The sequence below is a fragment of the Notechis scutatus genome, chromosome 3 (genome assembly GCF_049901735.1).
Source record: "Notechis scutatus isolate UNSWTSFEM ecotype Mainland chromosome 3, rNotScu1.2, whole genome shotgun sequence".
Classification (NCBI taxonomy): Eukaryota; Metazoa; Chordata; class Lepidosauria; order Squamata; family Elapidae; genus Notechis; species Notechis scutatus.
This window is the reverse complement of record NC_142011.1, coordinates 176,027,864-176,051,054: the sequence shown is the minus strand read 5'-3', so window position 1 is coordinate 176,051,054 and position 23,191 is coordinate 176,027,864. Positions and strand designations below refer to the sequence as shown.

The window sequence follows — 23,191 nt, the reverse complement described above, 5'->3', positions numbered from 1 at the left end:
TTTGAAATATACAGCATTGTCTGTATAATTCCTGTATATAAATTCATTTTGTCGGAAGAGTGTAAGATAAAGATAATCATTTCAGTAGTTTGCTACAGCTGCTTCTTATTTTTAAAACTTTGATCTGAATTTTGTGGAATATATATGCAATGGAATCCATATTGTAGAGAATTGAACAACAGTACATACTAAAGCTACCCTCCCTTCGGAAACTAATGCACTGCTCCTCTAAAAGTCACTGGAAATAGTGGAAATATCAGGATTGAAGAGGCCAAGTCATTAACTACAACTATATTTTTGACACTGTTACTACCATAGGAACAGAATATAAAAACACATATTGTTGAAATGGAACATAATTAGTATAAAAAAGTACCTCCAACCTGAACAGCATTTTTTAAAAATCAAACCAAGTTATGTCATAAAGAACAAGTGGATAATTTTAATAACCACAAAAGTTGGTCAGTATTTAACATGACATTCTAAAAAAAGTCACAATTTTTAAAACAAATTTACAAAAGAATGGTATACATTTAGATATAGAGGTAGAAGTTCACCTTTACAATATTCTACTAATACAGTTCACCAAATTCAAGGCACAAAATTGTTCTTACAAAAAAAGGTAAAAAAAATGTTTTCTGCTCTATAATGCAATTAAAAAAACATTTTACAGTTTTTCTAATGGTCAAGTTGCATCTAATGTTACATTTTGTTTATGTAATTCTTTAATATGACAATTGGCAGGAGGACCAATATTTTTGTTCTTAGCTCAATTTGCTTTTGAATTTTAAGGAAAAACATGGATTATTGGACAGTAATCAATGATAGGTAAGTGGATTTCACTATCTAGTCTAGAAAGACTATTTAGCTGTATGCCTATCCATTCCCATTAAAGTTGGCTTTTATAATGGTTGATTTTAAATACAAGCCATATAATTCTTATCTAAGTAACAGAACGAAATGGTATGGATTATGACTTTCCATTCTGAAAGCATTCCAAACTTCCTGTTAATGAAGACATATTTAGGTTCAATATATGCAACATTGAAAAATAAAAACTAATTAAAATTTATTATCCCACACAGACTGAGTGAGCTTTTGAAGCATTGCCCTGCTACATTACATAACGTAAATGAAAACCCATGAAAACTTCACAAGAAAATGAACAATTGATGAAACAATTGAATCGTCTAATTGCATGACCATCTCAAGAGAAATCATACAAAGTTTCTCTTTATAAAAAGAGTAGCATATTACTGTACATCTAATAAAGTTTAAAAAGAACAAGAGTGACCACTACTTTTTATAAATTTGCCTGTCATGGTTCTCAGGAATTCTGATTACTCTACATACAATATGTTAAAAAAAATGTTTTTCCTGTTCACTATTCAGGTATAGGATCCAAGAGAATGTCATGATAACATGTTAACAGTTGCTCCTGCTAAATGCAAGTGCACTCCAGAATACAGTTCTAGCATTTGATAATAATTCTGCTACAAATAACAGTCCATTATAAAATGTTATATTTCATTCTTTGCTTCATTGTTATTTGTGGCCTGTTTTCGTTGAGCAATGAAAGGATACATACACTTGTCTGCTCCCAAAAACCGGTACATGCACACAACGGCTTCAAAAGGTAGGATGCTAAAACAAGGAAATAGATAAACAGGATTATAAATATAGCGATAAGAATGATTATTATTTGCTTTTCAAAATTGCAAAAACAAATGTGAAAAATTAAAATACTATCTAGAGCAGCTTCCCTCAAATATGACAGGCTAAGGATAGAAAGTTTTTTAAGTTTCTAAAATTTTGCTTCTCTTCTACAAAATCAACAAATCAGGAACAAATAATTCCTAAGGCTAAAATAATGAAAGCATCCTTTATTATTAAATGTTTTGAATGTAATATAAAGAGTCAAAATTTGCACTTTAATAGTGCAAATCCTAACATTGTTCCAAAGAGTTACAGGCTCTGGGTGCTAATAAAACTATTCTGTACAGGTCTATAATGTGTTTTATGGACAATTAAAGGGCTTCTTCTGAAGCACAAAACCCACCCTGCTATTTTTCACTGAATAATGCTTCCCAGGGTGGCTTGGTCTTGGCTGCACACATTTTTGACTATTTTAACTAATGAGTTATTGACAATGCCTCTGTAGAGTAATACAGTAATTTTATCAATAACAATTCATCAAACTTTTACCTATTTTAAAACCAGTATGTATTTCCTTTCTTAAATTTTACTCATTTTTAGCTAATTTTTTTAATACTACTCAAGACATCAAGGCCAAAAAACCAGAAGGACCATTTGGCTGGATTCCATACTCAAAAAGGGCCTCACATCGAAACATTTACTAGCATTCTTTTTACTTCAAAATACTTGTGCTATGCCTCATTCTTTCTTTCCTTCATACTTTGCTTTTGTTTTCATGTGTTACTGTTTCTATTTTCACTGTATCTAGAGACCTCAACAATTGGAAATGGTATGAGCCCTTGAGGAATTTAATAAGACTTTATACAGATTTGTGAAGTTCCTTGAAAATAAAGATGGTTTTCCAAGAAATAAATAATCCATAAAATCAAAACAGGGAGAATATCATAGAATGTAACAGTCCAGATGCCTTTGATTAAGGCGATGCACTGTTTCTTAATTTCACTTTTATGATTCCTTCCAAACATATTTGGGAGGGGACCAATATTGTTATGGGTCATTCTCAGCTTACAACCAGTTGTTTGATGGCTGTTCAAAGTTAACTCGGAAAGTTTGCTTTAAGGTCTATACACTTCTTGCCATCTGTGCCACACATGATTACATGATCTTAGTATTTGGCAATCTATTCATATTTATAATTGATAACAAAGTTTGCATCTTTGGGATCTGAGCCTAGCCCAGTTTATGTCACAGGGTTGTTGTTGTGGGGAAAATAGCAAGAGGAAGGTGTGTTGGACATGTTCACCACCTTGAATTATTTATAATAGTAATAAAAGTGAGATACAAATAAATAAACGAAATGAAGTTATTAACTTTCAGGACTCATCAGCAATAGATTGGAAATGGTTTAGTTAGATATTATTTATTTCTATGGAACTTAAAACTATAATTGTGCTGAATTCATGCCTCTTAAGCCAGTAAGGCCAGAATATGTGCCCTTATTATTCTCCAGGCTCAAAAATTTTGGATACTTTCCTTTTTGGTAAACTATCAATGAAGTCTATTTTGTGTTTCTATTTCTTCAAAAGAAATACAATTGCCCTATTGATGTTCCTGTGTTGATGAGCTGTTGTAGTAGTTCAGTGGTAGAAACTTGATTTGCACCTGAAAGAATCTGCATGCAATGTCTGCTACTACCCCAAAAAATCTCTAGTAGATGGTGAAGGACTTCTACTTCGTACATTTTGCTAATAAAGAGGAAACAATGCTAGCAAAGACAGAAAGAATGAACAGTGAGGGATCCCTGGTGCTCTTTGAGCTTGGCTGTTTTTTGTCTAGCACTGATGACGTTACCTCATTTCGGTAATGAAACATCTGCAAGAAAGCAGTCAAGCTTAGAGAGCATCAAGGACTTCTCATTTCAACCGTGAGCTACAAATATTCTCCTTTATAGAATGAACACTGCCTTGTGCCAAGTTTGAGAACTGGTTGTATCAATCCCATAAATTATGAATAATTATAGATTCCTGGACCTCTCTGTGCTATCACATTTTCTTTGACAAGCAATAATACTTGAGTTAATTAAAAGAAGAGCTGGACATCTATCCCAAAATCTGATTGCCCATTTATTTCTAAAAGATGAACATTTTACTGAGATCTAACCTTTTCATTAAAGTAACCATATACATCAAACGAGGTGTGCAAATCATAGGTTGGTCTGTCAGTATAGCTCTCATAGCTTGCTTTACACAGTAATCTGGTTTCAAAGGTGGAAGGAATTGCTCTATTTCTTTTCTGAAAAAATAAAAACAAACAAACCACATTTTAAAAATATATCAGATAAAAAGTACATAAAGACAGAATACACTGTCAAGCATGTTTGTTTTACTAATTCAATAGGATGAGGTCCTTGCTTAGTACAAATCATCCCCACAATGTATGCACCTTCAAAAATTAAGACAAATAATATACATTATAAGAGTACTATACATTATAGTTGGAACTCAGTAGCATAGTACAAATAGTAATAATGAAGTCAAATTAAATTACCTAGAGAAGAAATTATAAAACTAGAATTGTTTAGGATATGAGTCATAATAAGGGTCACATATGACTACAAACTTCAGACTTAACTTTGAGTTATAACATTGAATGCCTTTTAATCTAAAAGGTTCCATATATATCATATAAATAATAACCAAGGTATATAAGAGGCATTTATGCTACATTAAAAATAATACCTTACAATTACAGCAGAACCATAGGTGGTGAACTAGCAATGGGAGTCTAATGAACTATTTTAAACATTACATTAGAATCCGATCCAATATATTTTCAAATATATTAGACCATGTTTCTATATAAGATAGAAAATATAATAGATATTTTTATTATGATTTTGTTCATGAAGAAATTTTTAATGCAAGTAGAGTGATGCTATATGTAATGTATTTGATATAGCTGCATTATTTTTATATATATAGGTCGTCCTCAAATTACAATAATTGAGTCCAAAATGTATGCTGTTTAAGTGAGAAATTTGTTTTGAGTATTGCCTCATTTTAAACTTTTTCTTGCCACATTTGTTAAGTGAATCATTGCAGTTGTTAAATTAATAACACAGTTGTTAAGTGAATCTGATTTTCTGATCGATTTTGCTTGTCAGAAGGCTGCCAAAGATGATCACATGACCCTGGGATACTGCAACCATCATAAATGTGAGTCAATTATCAAGCATCTGAATGTAAATCATGTGGCCACGGGGATGCTATAATGGTCATAAGTGTGAAAAATTGTCATAAGTCCCCTTTTTCAGTGCCATTGTAACTTTGAATGGTCACTAAATGAACTGTTGTAAGTCAACGACTATCTGTATATAGATTTTTTTTAGAGAACTTGCCTACTTACCTAATTCTGCAGCCTCTGAACATTCCTGTATCTACAAGGTAAGGGCAAATCAGTGTTGTTTTAATACCATCTTTTTCAGCTGCCTTTAGTTCATGGCTCAGGGACTCATGAAATCCCACAGCTCCAAATTTACTGGCACAATAATCCTAAATTGGCAATATAAAAAACAAGCATGAAACAAGTTACAGAGTTTTGAAAAAAAAAAACAGACTTAAACCGATCATCTTACTTTTATTAAATAAAAATGTCTTTTTGAAAAATTAAACTTAAACAACATTCTTTGATGTAGCTTTCTGAAGAAATAAAAAGCCCTCTGCCTTTCAAGCAGCATTTAAAAAAAACCCCACCCACTTCTCAATTCAGCCATTGTTTTCTTTTAGAGAAAAAAGAGCTACCTCAGGCAATTTGGAGAAACAGCCACTAACTAGCATCTTGTTTCTTAGATTTGCTCAATGGTTTTGATTCCAAAAACTGGAAAGTTTGGACTTTGTTCACATCAGTAGCTGAGCAGTATCAGGACAAATCAGAATCTTAATCCATAGTATAAAGTTTAGTTTAAAACTTAGGAAGCTTCAATAACAGGGTACTGAGAAAGAAGGAAGAAGCAGGGGAAGGAAGGAGCTTACAACACAAAAGTCAGGTATACCTCAGATTAAAACACTAACATTTATTAATTTATCCCTTCTTTAGCCCAACTAAAATTAATCCTGGACAAATATAGAACCAGAGTTGCACTCAGGCTACTGAGCCCAACCCTTATGATCATAGGAGGAATCCAGTTTGAAGCATCCCTGACAGAAGACTGTCCCACTGGCAGTGTCCCACAATGTTCCATCCCATTGTGACTCCAGTTGCTTTCACTATTAAAATAAGAAATGTCCTCCTTTTGATCAGATGTTTTAAGCACCTTAAGCAACAAAGAGATGCAGAGGAAATAAGCTGGTAACTCTAAAGACAATACATGATGAATAGACATGCCAACAGATCACCTTATCTTAGCATCTTCCTGCTATCTCCTATCAATAGCCAGAAAAAATGTAACCATAATTATATTAGAAACAAACAAACAGCAACAACAAAGGCGTAACGATTGAATTGTGCTTTTCAAGAAAGAATAAAGAAGAGAAAACGAAGGAAAAAGGGAAGGAAGGAGAAATGGCTCTAGTTCTCCCAGTTACCAATTCTAGTTCTACCAAATTACTAATTCCTATCAAATCCATTCTTTCACTTCAAATCTAGGTATATCTTTGGAAATGTCTTTTGAACCAGGAATGCTCTATTACAATGAGCTCTGGTGATGCAGTAGTTAGAATGCAGTACTGCAGGCTACTTCTGCTGACTGCCGGCTGCTTGCAATTTGGCAGTTCAAATCTCACCAGGCTCAGGGTTGACTTAGCCTTCCATCCTTCTAAGGTCAGTAAAATGAGGATTCAGGTTGTTGGAAGCAATATGCTGCCTCTGTAAACCGCTTAGAGAGGGCTGTAAAGCACTATAAAGTGGTATATAAGTCTTATTGCTATTGCTACAACATCTAGAATCCTCAAATGACACATGGCTCAGTGACAAGGTTTGTTTCTTAGCATCTCCCAGCACTAGATAAAGCCTCTAGAGATATGCTGCCATTTAATAGGAACAAATTTGTGTTGGTGATTTATAATTTATAATATACCCTAATAATATTTTGAGATACTAAATTTAATTCTCATATCATTGAGATTTCATAAACTAAGGGCTGTTTTTTTTCTTATTTTTCTTCTATAGTGATAGCTTTACAACAAACGTTTCTATAAAAGATCTGAATGTCTACTGCTTTTAATTCACTGATGATTTAGTTTTCTAAAGAAACTAAATTAGTTACTCCTGACTGATGGATTCCTCAAAAGTTGGATTGTTTTGCCCAAGTGCTGCACATATTATCTTGCACACCAAGCTTGATGATAAAAGCAAACTCTTTCAACATGCAAGAAATATGCTTTAAGAAATTTGAACAAACCTCTACTCCAGCAGTACTAAAGAGGCCAAGAGAGCTTGCAATAGTGACAATGTGCCCATGGTTCAGTTCCAACATTTTGGGAAGGAATGCTTTAGTGGTCTGCAAAGAAGAACACAAGAAATAATGCCTTAATCTTTAATGAGCTGACCCAAAGGTAAGTCAAAGTTGTCAAACTTAAGCAGACTTCCAATCTGAAATATCCTTATTTCATTTCAGGACCAAGATGGAAATTTAAGCAAAAAATAACTAAAAATAAAAGTTATTTTAAGTAAAGTTGTTGAAGCAAAAAGTAAAAATCAATTTACAAAAGTGCTTTACATAAAATTATATAGGATGTAGTTCTAATTAATTGTCTACTGAAAATATTCAGTTATTGTATTGTCACACTTCTATAGGATTACTTTACGAAAAACTAAGCCTATATTTAACGCACTAAGTGTAATTATAATGTAAAATAGTTCGTTTGATTTGGCAGCTGGGGGAGGGGAGAATATATCCAACTGTGGATTACTCAACAAATATTGAATAAACATAATAGATATCAGGATTCTTGACAGAAAATGCACTTTAATCTCTTAAACATGCACGTCATCAAATTAAATAGATAAGAGAGAAGCTAACTCTACTTAAAATGTTTTGATGCATATGTAAAAACAATTACTATAATTCAGATAAAAATGCTATCATAATCAAAGGCCTGTAATGTTCTGAGTCAATAGTGATGACAGCTTCCAGAGCCTTACTTTTTTAAAATAATTACTTTAAAATGAGGTTTACCATGGATCAGCCTTTCAGACAGAGGACATATTCAAAGGGAGGAACATTCTCTAAAATGGTTATAGAGCACTGAGATAATTTCTGAAGATCTCTTCTGCTAGATATCAGTGACCATATCCATAAATACACATTACTGTATGAGTGAAAAGCTGTATTACAGTGCAGGAACTTTTCCCAAAGAGATTGTCTTATTGTTTGCATTTAAAAATTTATAATTATTTGCAGCCTCTCAGATCAACATTTAGCCAATTCCCTCCTACCAGTACCCAAGTACACAACAACAACCTCTCCACAAGGTTTCTTTTATAATCTCATTCCACAACACCTGGATATGCCTCTGTGGATTTTTATGAACTTCCCCATACAGAAATCCATTTGAAATAGTAAAACATTTATAAGGTGTCACATTGCAGCTGCCATGTGCTTGCAGTAAGAGATAATGTGCTAGAATTGCATTTCTGCCAAACTGATTGTATCTGTAAGCCAAAATAAGGGCTCAGTTTTAGACTGCTATACATCAATTCTACACACATGTGGATTCTTCTCCCTTGTCCTCCCCAACTTAAATTACCTGCCATTTGAGTTCTCTAAATAACTGTTGGCTTAAATAATTTTACTAACAGCTGACTCAATCTAATTTCATTTTATAACTACTTTGTTTTTCAGAAATGACTTAACAATTTTCACATGCTCCTTGAACCAGAGTTTTGCTTGCAGTTATTAACTGAGCTCTGAACACCACACAAAGAATTTTATGTGCAGTTGTTGGATGACAGAAGATTAAAGTTGTTCTGTTCTTGCTTCTACTGATTAAAATATGTTTTTCAGAATTAACCTTACTTGTGTGATCTGTCCATCTTCCTTTGGAGTTCTTGAAAACAAAAAACTTATTGCAGAGCAGGTAGTCACATTAATTAGAAATGTAAAATCTAAGGTCCATACGCAAAGTTGTTATCAACTTGCAATTTTTAATGTAAGAGAAGGGAATGTAACAAGCACATGATTTGACAATATTAAAGCAGTTTAACAATATGTATTATTAGCTATTCAATTTTAATTAAATGTCGACGACATAAAATCAAATTTAGCTTTTTCATTCTCACCCCATTTTACTTCAACTATTTAAAAATACAATACAAGTGTAGCACTTGGTTTAAAAGTTGCATGCTCCAGATTTAAATTATGAAATTAAAATATATATTATGGAAACAAAATGTGATATCACCAGTAATGTCTGGAGTATTCATTTTGTTAACGATCTGAAACTAGAAAGACGGTATATGGTAAATCCTTCTTGTTCTATGCCTGTGTTTGCCCCAGTTCCTGTCCAGAAGTTATGACTGGAAAATACTGAATGCCCAACTGGTCAACATAAACAGATGCAGCAGCTGATAAAATGTATAGATGCTCCTTTGTTTTAGAAACTTTTACAAAAAAAATCAGTGTTTTTTAAAATAATTTCTCTGGATCTATAAACTACAAAAAGGATATATCATACTGAAAACTCAGATTTGGCAACTAATACAAAGTTCTATGCACAGCTCTGTATTCACAAATTTAGTATAGAGTTTCTTATTTTGTGCTTGTCACTCCATTTACAGCAAAAGGTATCTGCAAATATGTGTCTTGAAAGAAAAGAGGATCTACTTCATTTAATCTCTAAAGTCAAGCTTGTTAAATCATGATTAAAGACAACTTATTGTAAGCCAATGATTGCCTAGTTGCTTGTAAAATACACAATGAGGCAGAGGACTGCCATGAAAGAACAAACTTTGCTTGCAGAAAATCTCAAGTTCAATTTCTGAATATGTGAGAAGATTTGGACAATTGCTGCCTTTCAATAATGAGCTAAATGGACTACTAGTTTGATTTAATATCTCTTTAAGTAACTCTCGTTTTAATACTTGTTTAAGTATGTGAGAGTTTGAAAAATAAAATAAAAAATACATTGAGGAAGAATTGCACTACAAACATTTTACAATCCAATTATAAATAAGCATACAATATTACCATAAGAAAAAAATGGTGTTTATTTCATAAATAATACCAAATAAATCAATAAAATTAATGAAGCAATTTTGCCTTTTATGACTCAAAGTTTTCCCTAACACTATATACTTCAACTTGCAATATGAATAGAGACACATAAACACAGTTTCACTAAGATTTATATCCTGTTTTTATTTTTGTACAGTCAGGGTAGTATATGTATGTTTCTGCCTCCTAATTACAAGAAACCTATGAGCAGGGTTGGGCTAAGAGACTCACCAATAGCGACTCGGTTGCCTTTCATGCATAAGAGAAAACTAGAATTCACAGTCTTTTGGTTTCTAATTTTAACCACTTCACCAAACTTTTCAGCCTGCTCCTGATTGAGTCTTTGACTAAAATGGAGGAGAAATGCAGCTAATATATGAAAAAGCACCAATCTAGATTTAGAGGGAAGCTATGAATTGGCTATCATCAAAAAAATCATTTTAAAAACATACCCTAGCATCATTATTAGAGGCAGCCAAGTTTCCATAACATTGGGATAATTTTAGTCACCATCCTTAATTTTACTTTTAAAAAAAGAGCTGTTGAGTTATTTCTGCTACATTAGTCTTACAAAGTTTCTGGAGGGGGGAAAGCCTAATGAAACTAATGAAACTGAGCAAATATATTGTTTTATGAGGTGAGGACTAAGGAATTTCTATTCATGAAAAACTTAGTTTCCAATATCCTGCTCCATTATTACTTTAGTTCTAGTTTTAAAAATATCAAGAAAGCTAGGTGAAAGGATAAAACAACATAATACAAGCACAGAACTAAAATTTCAACTGAGAAATATGAAAATATGAATAAAAAAATGAAATATGGAGCAAAACCAAGTTTAAGTCTATAAAGTGATATAACTAGTATGGTTCCAATACCAGTATCTATTAATGGAGCAACCGGGAGAACAACCGTTAGCCATATTCTATGCACAGTTGCAAAGGAACTGGATCAACTGCTTTTATAGCCATAAAAGGAATTTCCTTGATACATGCATTGAAATTGCTTTGAACTCTGTATACTATGTCTAACAAAAAGAAAATGCCAACTTGTGTGTCAAGAAAACTCAGATCTTATTGCTATTAAGCGGAAGAATATAAATGGTAGTAATGATATGGAATTATGATTCTGTATTAAGACACTGGTATTGGGAGACAGTATCACAAAATTTTCTTTCATTTACATCCAGTACAATTGTTTTTAGCAAACTACAAGGATTTATACGAGTCAATGGCACTGTGGTATTTTTATGTTATTGACTGTATATTCGATAATATGAAATGTTAAAATGGGGAAAACCCAATAAATGCATTAAGAAAACCATGAGCTTTAAAGCAAGGCTTTGCTAGCCTGTCAAGTAATCTCATCTTGGTCAATCTAATCTTCATTTCAACTGTCAGGAAAAATAAAGGATGAAAGTATAGGTCAAATATAAATATATAACCATGTAGTATTTTCCATTATTACTGTAAACAGAGCAATGTAAAGTCACATCTGCCAGTTTTTCAGATGGTATTAGCCTTCACACACATTGAGTTCTTCCCAAGGACCTATGATGTTATGTATTGGCATAATATGTATGTAGATCCAAGCAGCGTGGATCTGCCTGGATCCATATATATAAGTGATAGATAGAAAATGTTGTCAATGTACAGTAATAACTATAATAATAATGCAATTATATTAGCCTCCCACCCCCAATGGTCTGTGAATGGCCTAGAAAACCTCTATAAAAACAGCTATAAGTATCAAATCAGGCAGACAATCCAAACTAAAATAATCTAATAACCTGTGTAGATTGATTATGTGTCATTGCAACCACATAGATCTTTCTCCAGAACAAAATGGGTGTGTTTAATTAACTTGTAAGGCTTTTAGTCTTTGACTGGAACTCTCAGAAATCAAAGTTTCTCAGGTACGATTTAAGAGAATTGTGGAATTAATGTAAAGGACAGGGCCCTAGAAAAATATTACAAGTCTCAATTCCACAATTCTCTTAAATCGTACCTGAGAAACTTTGGTTTCCAACAGCTTCTGAGAGTTCCAGTCAAAGACTAAAAGCCTTACAAGTTAATTAAACACACCCATTTTGTTCTGGAGAAAAGATCTATGTGGTTGCAATGACACATAATCAATCTACACAGGTTATTTACCATCAAGAAAACAAATAAGTCAAAATGGAAAATGTGTTAAGAAATTAAGGATTTAGCAAACTTTGTCTCTATATTTCTCACACACTTTAATTCACGATGTTAAAGGAAGGAAAACAAGAAAGTTGGCAGAGACTTTACTAAGGAACAACAAAGAAAACATCAAAAGCTTTTTAAACTATCGAGTTCCAGCAAAAAAGTCACCTTTTGTCTTTACTTGTTCATTACACATTAGAAGTTTCCTAGCACCTAAATCCTAAATCTCACCTACTAACACATTCAATTTCTAGTTGTGAAAATTCTTCACCTCTGTTCAATTAGCACTGAAGCTTGTTACCATTTGGTTAAAATTCAATGAGTAATGCAAATACTTAAACCTTGCCATTTACCATCTGACTCGGTTTAAATACCCATTGTTGAGAAATGTAAGCACATTACTGTGTTCATGTCCTGCTTCTGGAATCTTTATAAGCTGATCCCAGGAGATGCAAGAATGCTGGACCAGCTATACCTCTGGCATCTTCCAGCATGGGGCCTCACTGAGATGGAGAACAGTGAAAGGAAGACCCCTACTAGCTCTGTAGCTCTACTAAGGTAGAAAACATCCAAGGGGTTACTGCAATACATCTAAGAATGAGACACATCACTTTTATACAATGCTAGTAAAGTACAATATTGATCTAGAAGTTGAAATGAAATCAAGGTTTTAAACCTGAATTGTCCTTTCCATTTATGGACGAAAATGTTCCAAAGACTTCTTGTAAATACAAGAGAATGGAATCCCTGTTGCAGCTCCTCCTGTTAGTTTCTATTCTGCTTCAAAAGATTCCATTGGAGATGGCCCTAGGAAAGAAAATCTGACACCATTCTATACTTTTTTCAGAAGAAAACTCTCTTATGTTCAACAGAACAGTTTGTAAATTGAATCAGTGTATGCAAATATATACCAGACCAAAAATGACTTAGGTTGTAATGAGTAGATTAAGTTAAATATATAGGCCAAGTGGTGACAATAAAATGTCACATCTTTGATATAATGAGCTAGTGACAGAATAAGTTTCTTATTCATAATCCCCACCCCCAAAAGAAAAATATTGCTCCCAGATGTATTATGCCACATACTTCCTAGTGTATCACTCTCATTTTAATTTGATTCTGGGAACAAGCAGGATATGCACATATCTTACTATAATAAGGAAATTCATCCCTAAAAAAGTTAAAAAATAGAATACGTTAGTTCTTTCTGCTGTTAATTTTGTGTAATTTCTACATTGCTTTTCATTACAAGGAATCACCAATTGATTTTTTTAAAAGTTTTCTGAATCATTCTGAAAAGCATTTACACCTTATTAAGTACTGCAGAAGAATGTAACAGAAGTATTTTAAAATACAGAAAAAGGAAAAATTGGAAACAATAACAAAAATACCTTTTACTCAAAACCTTTCTTTGAGTAAAAAGTAATTTTTAGCAGACAAGAAAAAATAGTAAGTTAAAAAAATCTTTGGGGATATAGATAAAGATAGAGTTGGTAGGAAACACTGGAATTTGCAATTTGAATGCATTTGGGGGTCATCAAATGGAGAACACTAGTGTATAGTCCCACTTTTGGAAAGCATAGGTCATTAGTTTCAATTTCAGAGCTTTCTGTATGTCTGATTGTCATCAGATACAGATCTCATAAAGTTTACAACAGAAGATTGTTCCAAAAGAAAAAGTAAAAAAGTCCAAAAAAGTGATATGGAACGGGCTGTTGAAGCATGGTTTCCCCCCTTGTGCCTTGTGCTAGGCCCCATGTGTGAGTGCATTGTGCAAGAGAATGTTGTTTTCCTTGTCATTTAAAAATGGTTATAACCTGTTTTTAATACTGCATGCTGCCTACAGTTGCTATGGCATTAGGAAGTTTTCCAAATTTGAAAAAATAAACTGTTGCCAACAGATACTATTATGTTATCTTCATATTGTAGATATGTGAAAATATGTACATTCAATTCTGGCATCTCCAAAGAGAGAATTTGGGGAAGAAAACTTGTGTTCAAGAGTTTGGAGGGCCATAGACAACCACAATAGATAAAAGGGAGATAGAAAGTTTCATTTCTTTTAACTTAAGGTAGTGTCATCTGTATACCATTGTTGAGTATCACAAGAGTGAGATCCACAATACTACTTTGGTCAACTGAATCTAATTCTTTGCAAATAGAGACTGATAAGGGAAAAAAAATCAGAAAAAAGGGCCTTTCAAAACTACATAAATAGGGAGCAAAGGTATAAAATGTTTTGAATTATGAGTTAAAGCTATGCAAGCCATAAAAGCCAGCTTCCACTTATCAGATATTTTAATGATGAACAAATTCACTCCTAAGGAGTTCTTATGAACTGCTCAGTGTATATATTTTATGCAATATATAATTACATACGGTATCATATTTGGGCTTTACATTCCAACTATTTATTGCTAATCTAAAGCACCTAGCGCAAACTAATCCAAGCACACAATTGAGTATCCAAAGACTTCAACTTCTATCAACTTGAAAGAGTGTTACTAACCATCAGCTTTCATGGCTTTCCATTTCTATTCAACAAGCGTACCTGAAGTCTTAGATTTGATGTATAGCACTAGTTGACTTAGTTTAATTCAAGCTTAATCAAAGATCAAATAATGCATCTGATGAGGAGGTTGTACATTAAGTGCTCAAAGCTATACATAAAATGAAGATATATATCTGTGGACAAGCTTGCTGAGTTATTACATATAAAAATTGGAGTTAAGATTGCTGATGAAAAAGCACACACTGAAACAACTTAAATACACTTACTTCCAGCCATTTTTAAAATTCAGAGATGAGAAAAATTGTCTAAAAGATACTTGGGGGCATACTTAAAAGCATGTTAAAAAAGCTAACTGGTCTGTATTTAAACTTTTGCACAGAAGTAGAGCCACTATTTATCACTGAATTCAACACATGCCTTTAATAAACTATAGGGCATTTTCCTATATATACAGAACATTATAGAGACTATTTAAATTAATCCTTGGAATCATCTCAGTTTTCTCTGGAAAGGATAAAGAAATAATGTACACAGTCTAAATATGGGTTGATATTATACAGGGCACTCCAAAGCTCTTTTTAGTTTAGCTGTAAAAATGTCTATAAAACCTTAGATTAGGAGACCAGGAAAGTCACAAGGGCCCACATTCCTTTTTCTTTCTTATATGAATTTCCCCATTCATTTCAATCCCAGTGTTGTTAGGAATACATATCAACACTAGTTCTGGAAAACAGTTTTTGGGAAGGATGTATGTAAAACCAGGATGACTCAGGTAATCTTAACCATGATAAATACATAAAATGAATACTAAAAGATCCAATAATTTCATCTAAAACTGCACTTGAATTGGTAGTATACTTTCACTGCTAATCCTGTTAAAGAGGTAGGAAAAATTATGCTAACCAATAATTGCAACTAATAGCTCTGAGTTTCCCTGAAAAATATAATGGGTAGATTTTGTACAGCATGAGATTAAAGTAGATTAGCTAAAACAAAATTTGATGAATCAGATTCTAAGGCAGTCTAAGCAATAAATAAGGCAATAACAGAATAACTAGATATACTTTTCAGCCACATCGGAAAAAATTGTGAACATATGGTGCACTGCTTATTCTAATGTTGTATATATAAAATCAAGTTGGTTATGTTCTCAAAGGTGCATCATAGCATGGCATGAAGACAGTAACTACTCGAAACTATTTTCTACTATACTGATACTAAAAAAAACTATGTTAATGTGCATTATCTTTACTAGAATGGACTATTATGAACAAAGTTAAGATGTACTTAATATTGCTTTTGAAATTGTTAGACTCATTAGCAGCCCTATTTTGAACTATATTTCTACAAGAATAATAGTGTTTACCCCACACCACCAAGACCTTTGCTTGTTCATATTATAATTAAGAAAGAATAATCCTAGTAGATGGACAGTGTTACAATTCTTGAAGCTCAATGGGGTAGAAATGTTTGCATGAAAACAAATACATATATTTAATGTTGTGCATAGGTGTTTTAAAAGTTCTAGTTCCTTTACCTTTGCTAGAGATACATTAAGCTGTTTTATTGGTTTGCAGATGAAATGCATATTACAGAACATCACATTTTAAATACATAATAGCACTCTCTAAGCGGTTTACAGAGTCAGCATATTTCCCCCAGTGTAGGTCCTCATTTTACCCACCTTGGAAGGATAGAAAGCTGAGTCAACCTTGAGCCAGGCACGATTGGACTCCTGGCAGTGGGCAGAGTCAGCCTGCATTCTAACCACTGTGCTACCACAGCATAATATTTTAAAGAACAGATTATGAGGGGGTCATAATGGATTTCAAACATGACCAAAAAGAGATCTGGAATCTTTTTTCACTTGACACAGTGAGAGAATTATATGTTTACAAATAGCTGAAGACTGGTGAATTCTAATGTAGAGTACAACTGTAAGCACCATTAAAAAAATCCCATGTATTTAATAAAATACTTCATGAATGGCACTGCATCTAAAAATAACACTAAGGATTGTGTACCATTGTGTCTTCCTTGTGGAAGAAAGCCACCCATCAACAGAAAAAGCAGTGACTCTCCTATGAGAATAATTCTGGGGGTCTTGTGCAGAGCAAGGGAAGAAATCTGCAGAAACCCTCCTTTCTATTAGGTGGTATAGATGAGTGGAAGCCTGGTCTATCACCCAACTTCTTTGGAATAAAGATTGTAGCTTAATCAACAATGGAACTCAAGATTGTAGACGACCAATTGTTGTCACTATGCACATAATAAAGACTTGCTATAGTACTATACTAAATAACGTGTATTTATGATCATCAGTAGCAGATGTCAATAGCTCATACTTCTTTAGTTTTAACTGTTTTTGTACTCTTGGTATTTTGGATTGGAAAGCAAGAGATGCCTAAGTATCCACATAAGAAAATAATTTCTTCCAAAAGATATTTTCATTGAACTACAGAAATCATATACATAGAACTAATGAAGTTGTAGTAGCTAACTAAAATTATACAAAATTGTATAACAAGGTCTGAAGTCATTTTTAGTGTATTATTAGGTCTGTCTGCTTCAAATAAAACACTATTGCTCCAGAGCAGAGAGAAAAAGAAATAAGGATAGATAAAAGTTGCTGCAATAATCTTACATACATTATTCAAATTCTGTTGACCACAATGGTGCTTATTTGTTAATAAATTCTTATAGGATTACAACTAAATGTTCTATTAGTTGGGGATGTAGAAATGATTCCTTAAACCACACATTATAAATAATTTAGTTACCAAAATGAAGATAATTCAGGAATTTAATAAATGACAATGCCTCTCATTTTTATACTTTTTCTTTAATCAAATTTGTGAAGTTAGCACTGTTTCTGCCTTTTTAAATATCAGCTGGATGTTTATCTTTCTAGCAGAAAAAGTTTCTAATTACAATACTTTCCCTTTGTAAAATACTAAAGGTAAATGTCATTGAATTATGCAACTGGTATGTGCTGAAATGGGCTCTTAGATCAAGTCACTAAACAGGATACAGTATGGATCTAAAGAGTATGCTTGACAAAAGGATCATCTTCTCTCCTATGTTCAGTATTTATTTAAGATTTGAGAGCATATGCACCAAGACAAATTTCTTGTGTGTCCAATCACACTTGGTCAATAAAGAATTCTATTCTATTCTAAGATTCTCAATAGCAAAGAGCTACAAACTATATCAAAACTGCAGGTTCTCTGATGGAGACTACTGTATAATGGTGTGTGAATCATTAAAAAAATCATATTTAATGAAATGATACTTGTTAGTAACAGAAATTAAAAAAGCATTCTCAACATTAGAGGATTTAAGACTGCCAAAAAAGCAAAGAGGGCCAAAGAACCATTTCCATTACTCAAGTACTCTTTAGATTCAATTGGCTATAGACTTACCTGGGAAGTAAGCCCCTCTAGGGATGCCAGTATAGGTGGTGAAAGCCACAGTCATTCAAAGTAGCAAGTAGCAAAAGAGCAGAAAGTAGACTATGAATACAGCATTAAACATCGACCAGCCCAGTGATTGAAAACAAAGCTAAAATGCACTTCTGCTTGGGACTTCAGACAGCTGCTACTACTCAAAAGACAAAATATTCTGTTGAGCAATGATCATAGTCAGAGTAGTGAAGCTTCATGTTTTTGAGACAATAGTTTCTTGTAACGAGTTCCAACTAGACAAATCAGATAGGTTGTAAGCATGTTCAAAAAGAAATGCCTTTTTTCATTGTCATAACACATTAAATATATTACAACTTCTAAAGAGCCAGCTGTAGGATATAATAGTGAATGTTATTTCTATAATAATATCTCTGAACTAGAAGATCTATAACATTCCCAACCCTTATTGAAAACTGTAGGAGAGAAGTTGGTTTGACAAACAACTAATTACTATTTTCATAGCAGTATAGTTTCTATGGATCAGACTCACTGCGTACAAAGATCAGCAAAAAGGTAGAAGGCACAACAGTCTAGGGCAAAACCATCTTGAAGCTACAGTCTTACGCAAAAAAAGTTACTAATTTTAAACATCATTTAACTTTAAAAGAAAAGACAAAGCAAAAATGGAAACATGAAAATGAATTAAGTATAAGTAAATAGCCTTGTTCATCTTCAGAATATAAGAGCTTCCTGTAACCAAGTCATACAGTCATCTCACTAGAAATAAGTATATTTACCCAGAAATGTGCATGGCAATTAACCATCATGGTCCTCTCAATAAGCTCATCAGGACATTCCAGAAGATGGTGGCCGGAAACAACACCAGCGTTGTTCACAAGGACTGAGACTTCACCAACCTCCTTGCAGACTCTCTCAGCAGTCTTGTATACATTCTCTCTGTCGCTCACATCACAAGTGTATGCATGAACTTGTAAATTGTAGGGAGGTAGCACTTCCTCTTCGCCATGCCCAGCTGCTTACAGAAATCCAGAAAAGCAAAGGAGAGGGACAAATAAGAATTTAATTAAATATATATTCAGTGTTTCCATACCAGGAAATAAGAGGCAATTATTAATCTACCCAGTTTGACAAGATTCTTGTTAGTCCTGTTCCAAAAAATAAAGTGTGACAACTACATACTAAAACAATGAAGTACCAAGCCCTATAGTGCTAATCTTCAGCAGTGATCTACTGATGCCAAATGGAAGGTAACACAACTGAAGAATGCACCATTACTGATTAAAAAATGAAACAGAGACGCCCCAAACTCAATAGGGATATGTAGACCTACTCTTTCCATATTTGTTCAGAAACAAGCATTATTGAGCACCATTAATTTTTCTTCAGGGTGCAATCTAAGTTATTTACCTGGGAATAACTGCTACTGGTTATTAAGACTTCCTACTAAATAGGTTAAACGTTATTTAAAATTATTTATATCATTGTACAAAATTATGCCACTTCCTACAACCTTATGTCAAAAAAAAAAAACACTTGACATAAGCGCTTTTTGCTTATTTTATAGCAACTGTCTATTTCTTAAATTGTAATAATCTATTTTAAAAAGCCTAGCTCCTACTATGATAGAAACAAATTCTGTTGTCACCACTGTCATTTTTCTGTAAGCTTTGAACCCTTACACTTTCAATTATTTATCCGGTGTCTTTTAGTCATTCAAAGTCATGGAGTAGAATGACATGGAAATTTATTTATTTAATTTGTACAACTACCCATCTCCAACCAGTGACTCTGGATGCAAACGATCATGAAACATTTAAAACAGAATAAAAATAAAAGGATATACATATAGCTAAGAGGCATCATGATACAATGCTATCAGCTGCAGTCAGTTGAACAAAATGCCCAAATTCCTAAACTTCTTGGGTGGCAAGAATGGAGAATATTTCCCTAAGAGCCACAGTTTCAAGAATACCCTTCAATGCTTCTCCTCCACCCTCCACTTCTAAACCCAAAACTTTTGAATATTTTCAAGTCTGCAGCACTTAAAGAGCAGAACAAGTCACGCTGGAGAGGCTACAAAGCAGCAACACAACTCACTGAACCTCCTAGTGACTTGTGGAAATGTCTCTTGCAAAACATCTCGTTATCCCTACCTTAGCGCTGGAATATTTTTATTCTAAGCAAAGAAAGCTTAGATACAATATTGCTTCTGAAGGTTCATTTGGATATACATTGAACTTAGTGAAACAGGAAAGGTCTATTCCAAGCACTATCAAGAATAAGAATAGGAATAAAGAATAAGAGTAAGAGTAAGAAGCTGAAGAAGCTTCTTGGATGAAAGAAGAACCAAACAGTTCAGTTGCCTCGTGAAAAGGCACCTTTGGGACTACCAAGAGTAATAGTTTCAACCGCGGCGGTCATACTCCTAATGTTCGCCCCTTCTCATTTCAGCGCACCTCAGGTCAGGATTTAATGATACCCACACAGTCCAATTTTCCTCCTTTGAACGAAGCAAGGCTCGATGCCTACTTTTCTTGCCCACTTGGATTATTTGGCGGCCGCCTCATGCGCCAGTGCCCAACCCCGGAGGGTCCGCCCGCCTTCAGTCAAGCCCGTTACCTTTCTGAGCCGCGACCACAGCTTCTTCCGAGATCTCCCGGTAGATGTGCCGCACCATGCCCGCCGTCTCCTCGTTGCTCTGCGTGTTGATGTCCCACAGGACCAAGCGTGCTCGGCGGCGGGCGAACTCCAGAGCAAAGAGCCGACCCATTCCGCTGCCGGCGCCGGTAATCAGGCACACCTGCCCGGCCACGCTCTTCTCCTTGGCGCGCACGAACCATTTGGCGGCGGCCACCACGAACGCCCAGAGGACCTTGAAGGTGACCACGAAGAATTCCAGGATGATGTTCATGGCTGCCGAGCCTCCCTTCGACCGAGAAGCCTCGGAGGATTCGGGGAGCCCCGTTTGGCGACGGCGCGAGCGAGGGAGGGAAGGAGGGAACGCGCTGGGTTCCCAGCACCGGCTCGAAAAGTCAAAAGCAGGAAGAGCCCGTTCTGGCGCGCCTGGCCCAGAGCAATTCGGGAGAGTGGCTCCCACTCTTCAGAGAGGCAGGCAAGAGTTTCTCTCTCTCTCTCTCTCTCTCACACACACACTTTGGACACTCTCTAAAGACACCTGGCTGGCCGGGACGGACCTGTAGGGAGTGCAACTCCTCCCCGCCTCTGACTCAGCGCTTGTTTTGTGCGGCGAGCACAAGCCCTGTTACCTAACGGCCCACCTTGCCTCTCCTGCAGGAGAAGCCAAACCTACGCGCGGCGAGTCGACGAGGGGAAGTCGGCAAAGTAGAGGAGCAAAGTACAAGTTCAGATAAAAGGATCCCCCTTCGTCCTGCCTCACCCGCTCGCGCACCGCTGGGCTCCCCTATAAAAGGGCGCGAGCTGCGACCACCTTGCCGGCTTCAGCTAGAATACCGAAGGAGTCTAAGAGGAGGCTGCTACGGGAGCTGCTGCCGCTCTTCCGCGCCTCCTTCCCCAGCCCTACCTGCAACCTTTACCTCGCGCCTACGCCAGGGCTCCGCGCAGCGCCCGCTAAGTGAGCATGTTCCCACCGCTCGGGGCTCTATATAGCCCCGGCGCGAGAACGGCAGCCCGCCCCCAAGCTCCCCTCCGTCTGCGCTTCGCAGCCCGGCCCCCTCCTCCTCGTCGCCCACTTTGCATTCCGAACCGTTTCTCCCCACACATTTTCGCCCAACAGCGCCACCCTCGCAATTTGGCGGACGGCCCGGACTGGACCGAGCGGACAAGCCCGTCACGCGCGGGACCTTCCCTACCAACAGCCCCGAGAAAAAAGCTCGCGGCTTTTTTCTTTTGTTTGGCGCCGTCCACGGATTCGGCCCAGAAGTGGGCGAACAAGCCTAGCCGCGCGTCCTTTGGCAGCGACTCCCATTTCAGTCAACAGACACCTGAGTAGAGTTATAGCACCATGCCCCATGGTGTCACCAGGGAGTAGAAGTCCCCGTGGCTAAATTCACGCAATACTTACAATGTATACAAAGAGGAACCGGGACTTAGTTTAGCGTCAAGAATTCTATGCCATCTTTGAACAAAAGTTACCATCGCATAAACGTATCTCAGATTGTTAATCTGAGTCCAGAACAAAAGGAGTGGGTTTTAAGTAGCTCGAGATTGCTGTTTTCCGGTAAAGACTAACCCTGCCGGAAACAATGTGAATCGGGAACATTGTTGAGCGGAACTCCTAATTTTCTTTACAAGTGGAGAAGGCGCGCTGCTTTCTACTTGAAACCGCTTCCGTCGTCTAGTCCGCAGGATCACCTCGACGTGTCATTTTTTTCCCCATCATCATCCCCCAAAACCGGAGATCTGATCAATCCGATCCCAAATTAGTTGGAGGACATTTAAAGTTGATTTACTCCTATAAACTTCCTCGACATCTGCAAAACAGTGATTTCCCATGGAATTTACGGCCGAGATAACACATACGGACACGAAACATTGGGAAAGATCAAGTTCATAAAGGATTTCTGTACGAATGTGACGCCACACCGGCCACATTCAACTGGATTGGGAAGGCTGAAGTTAAGGAGGTGACCTACAGACACCAAAATTCCTAACCGTCCAAATGATGTAACTTCAGAATGCACCTGACTGTAATGCCTCTATATAGAAAGACTTGCTGCCGTAGCATGTTGTAATTCCATTTTAACTCTTTTGCCCTCCTAAGGTTGAAATGTATGCTGGGGAATGTAGTTTTTACATAAGCATTTGGATTTTCTCTCGTCTTTTAGGCTTTCCGATGCTTCGGATTCAGTTGACCCATTGTACTCGTACTGAACAGGATCTACTGTAAACTACAGCATCTTTCAAGTGGAGCTTGATTCCCGATGACACGATGGACAGTCCGCATTTACTTGGCAGTAAAACGAAAGAAGATTGCCTTTGCCAAACTTCCGGCCAGTCTTTCATCCAAATGAAAACAAACCAGATTCTTTCAAACCCAGCCACGTAATGCTCTTCGTACACGGACATTGTAATTTACATGGAGTAAATAGAAGAGAACGTAAATCCATGTAATGGATTTACGAATACCACGAAGTATTCCAATTTCCATATAGTAGCCTAGTGAAAAAGGCACTTGGGAAAAGCTTTAGGAGAAAGCCCCACTTAACCAACTTGGGTCATATAT

At 35.7% G+C, this 23,191-nt stretch overlaps 1 protein-coding gene and 1 long non-coding RNA gene across 10 annotated transcripts in view; one reads left to right on the top strand and one right to left on the bottom strand.

Annotated features, from left to right (window-relative positions):
- LOC148131493 (uncharacterized) overlaps nucleotides 1-8,665 on the top strand; it is a 155,564-nt gene extending 146,899 nt beyond the window's left edge. For 5 of the 7 annotated variants that reach the window (XR_015748951.1, XR_015748950.1, XR_015748949.1 and 2 more), the window contains 2 exons: nucleotides 4,820-4,871; nucleotides 6,904-8,665. This is a non-coding gene — a long non-coding RNA (uncharacterized LOC148131493). Of the gene's footprint in view, nucleotides 1-4,819; nucleotides 4,872-6,822 lie in introns of all 7 variants that reach the window. The other 2 variants (XR_015748947.1, XR_015748946.1) reach the window with 2 other exon arrangements.
- RDH10 (retinol dehydrogenase 10) lies at nucleotides 423-22,190 on the bottom strand. 3 transcript variants are annotated; one of them, XM_087961872.1, is made up of 7 exons: nucleotides 22,031-22,190; nucleotides 20,608-20,860; nucleotides 18,765-19,000; nucleotides 7,055-7,153; nucleotides 5,062-5,207; nucleotides 3,817-3,948; nucleotides 423-1,644 (listed from the first exon to the last, which is right to left on the bottom strand). In XM_087961872.1, the coding sequence occupies exons 2-7, from the start codon at nucleotides 20,756-20,758 to the stop codon at nucleotides 1,521-1,523; spliced, it is 888 nt and encodes a 295-aa protein (XP_087817998.1). In that variant the 5' UTR covers nucleotides 20,759-20,860; nucleotides 22,031-22,190; the 3' UTR covers nucleotides 423-1,520. The 3 variants fall into 3 exon arrangements, with proteins under 3 accessions (XP_087817998.1, XP_026547462.1, XP_087817997.1); XM_026691677.2 differs by lacking the exon at nucleotides 22,031-22,190 and having other exon boundaries at nucleotides 20,608-21,610; XM_087961871.1 differs by lacking the exons at nucleotides 7,055-7,153; nucleotides 22,031-22,190 and having other exon boundaries at nucleotides 20,608-21,619.
- Between the last annotated feature and the right edge of the window lie 1,001 nt (nucleotides 22,191-23,191).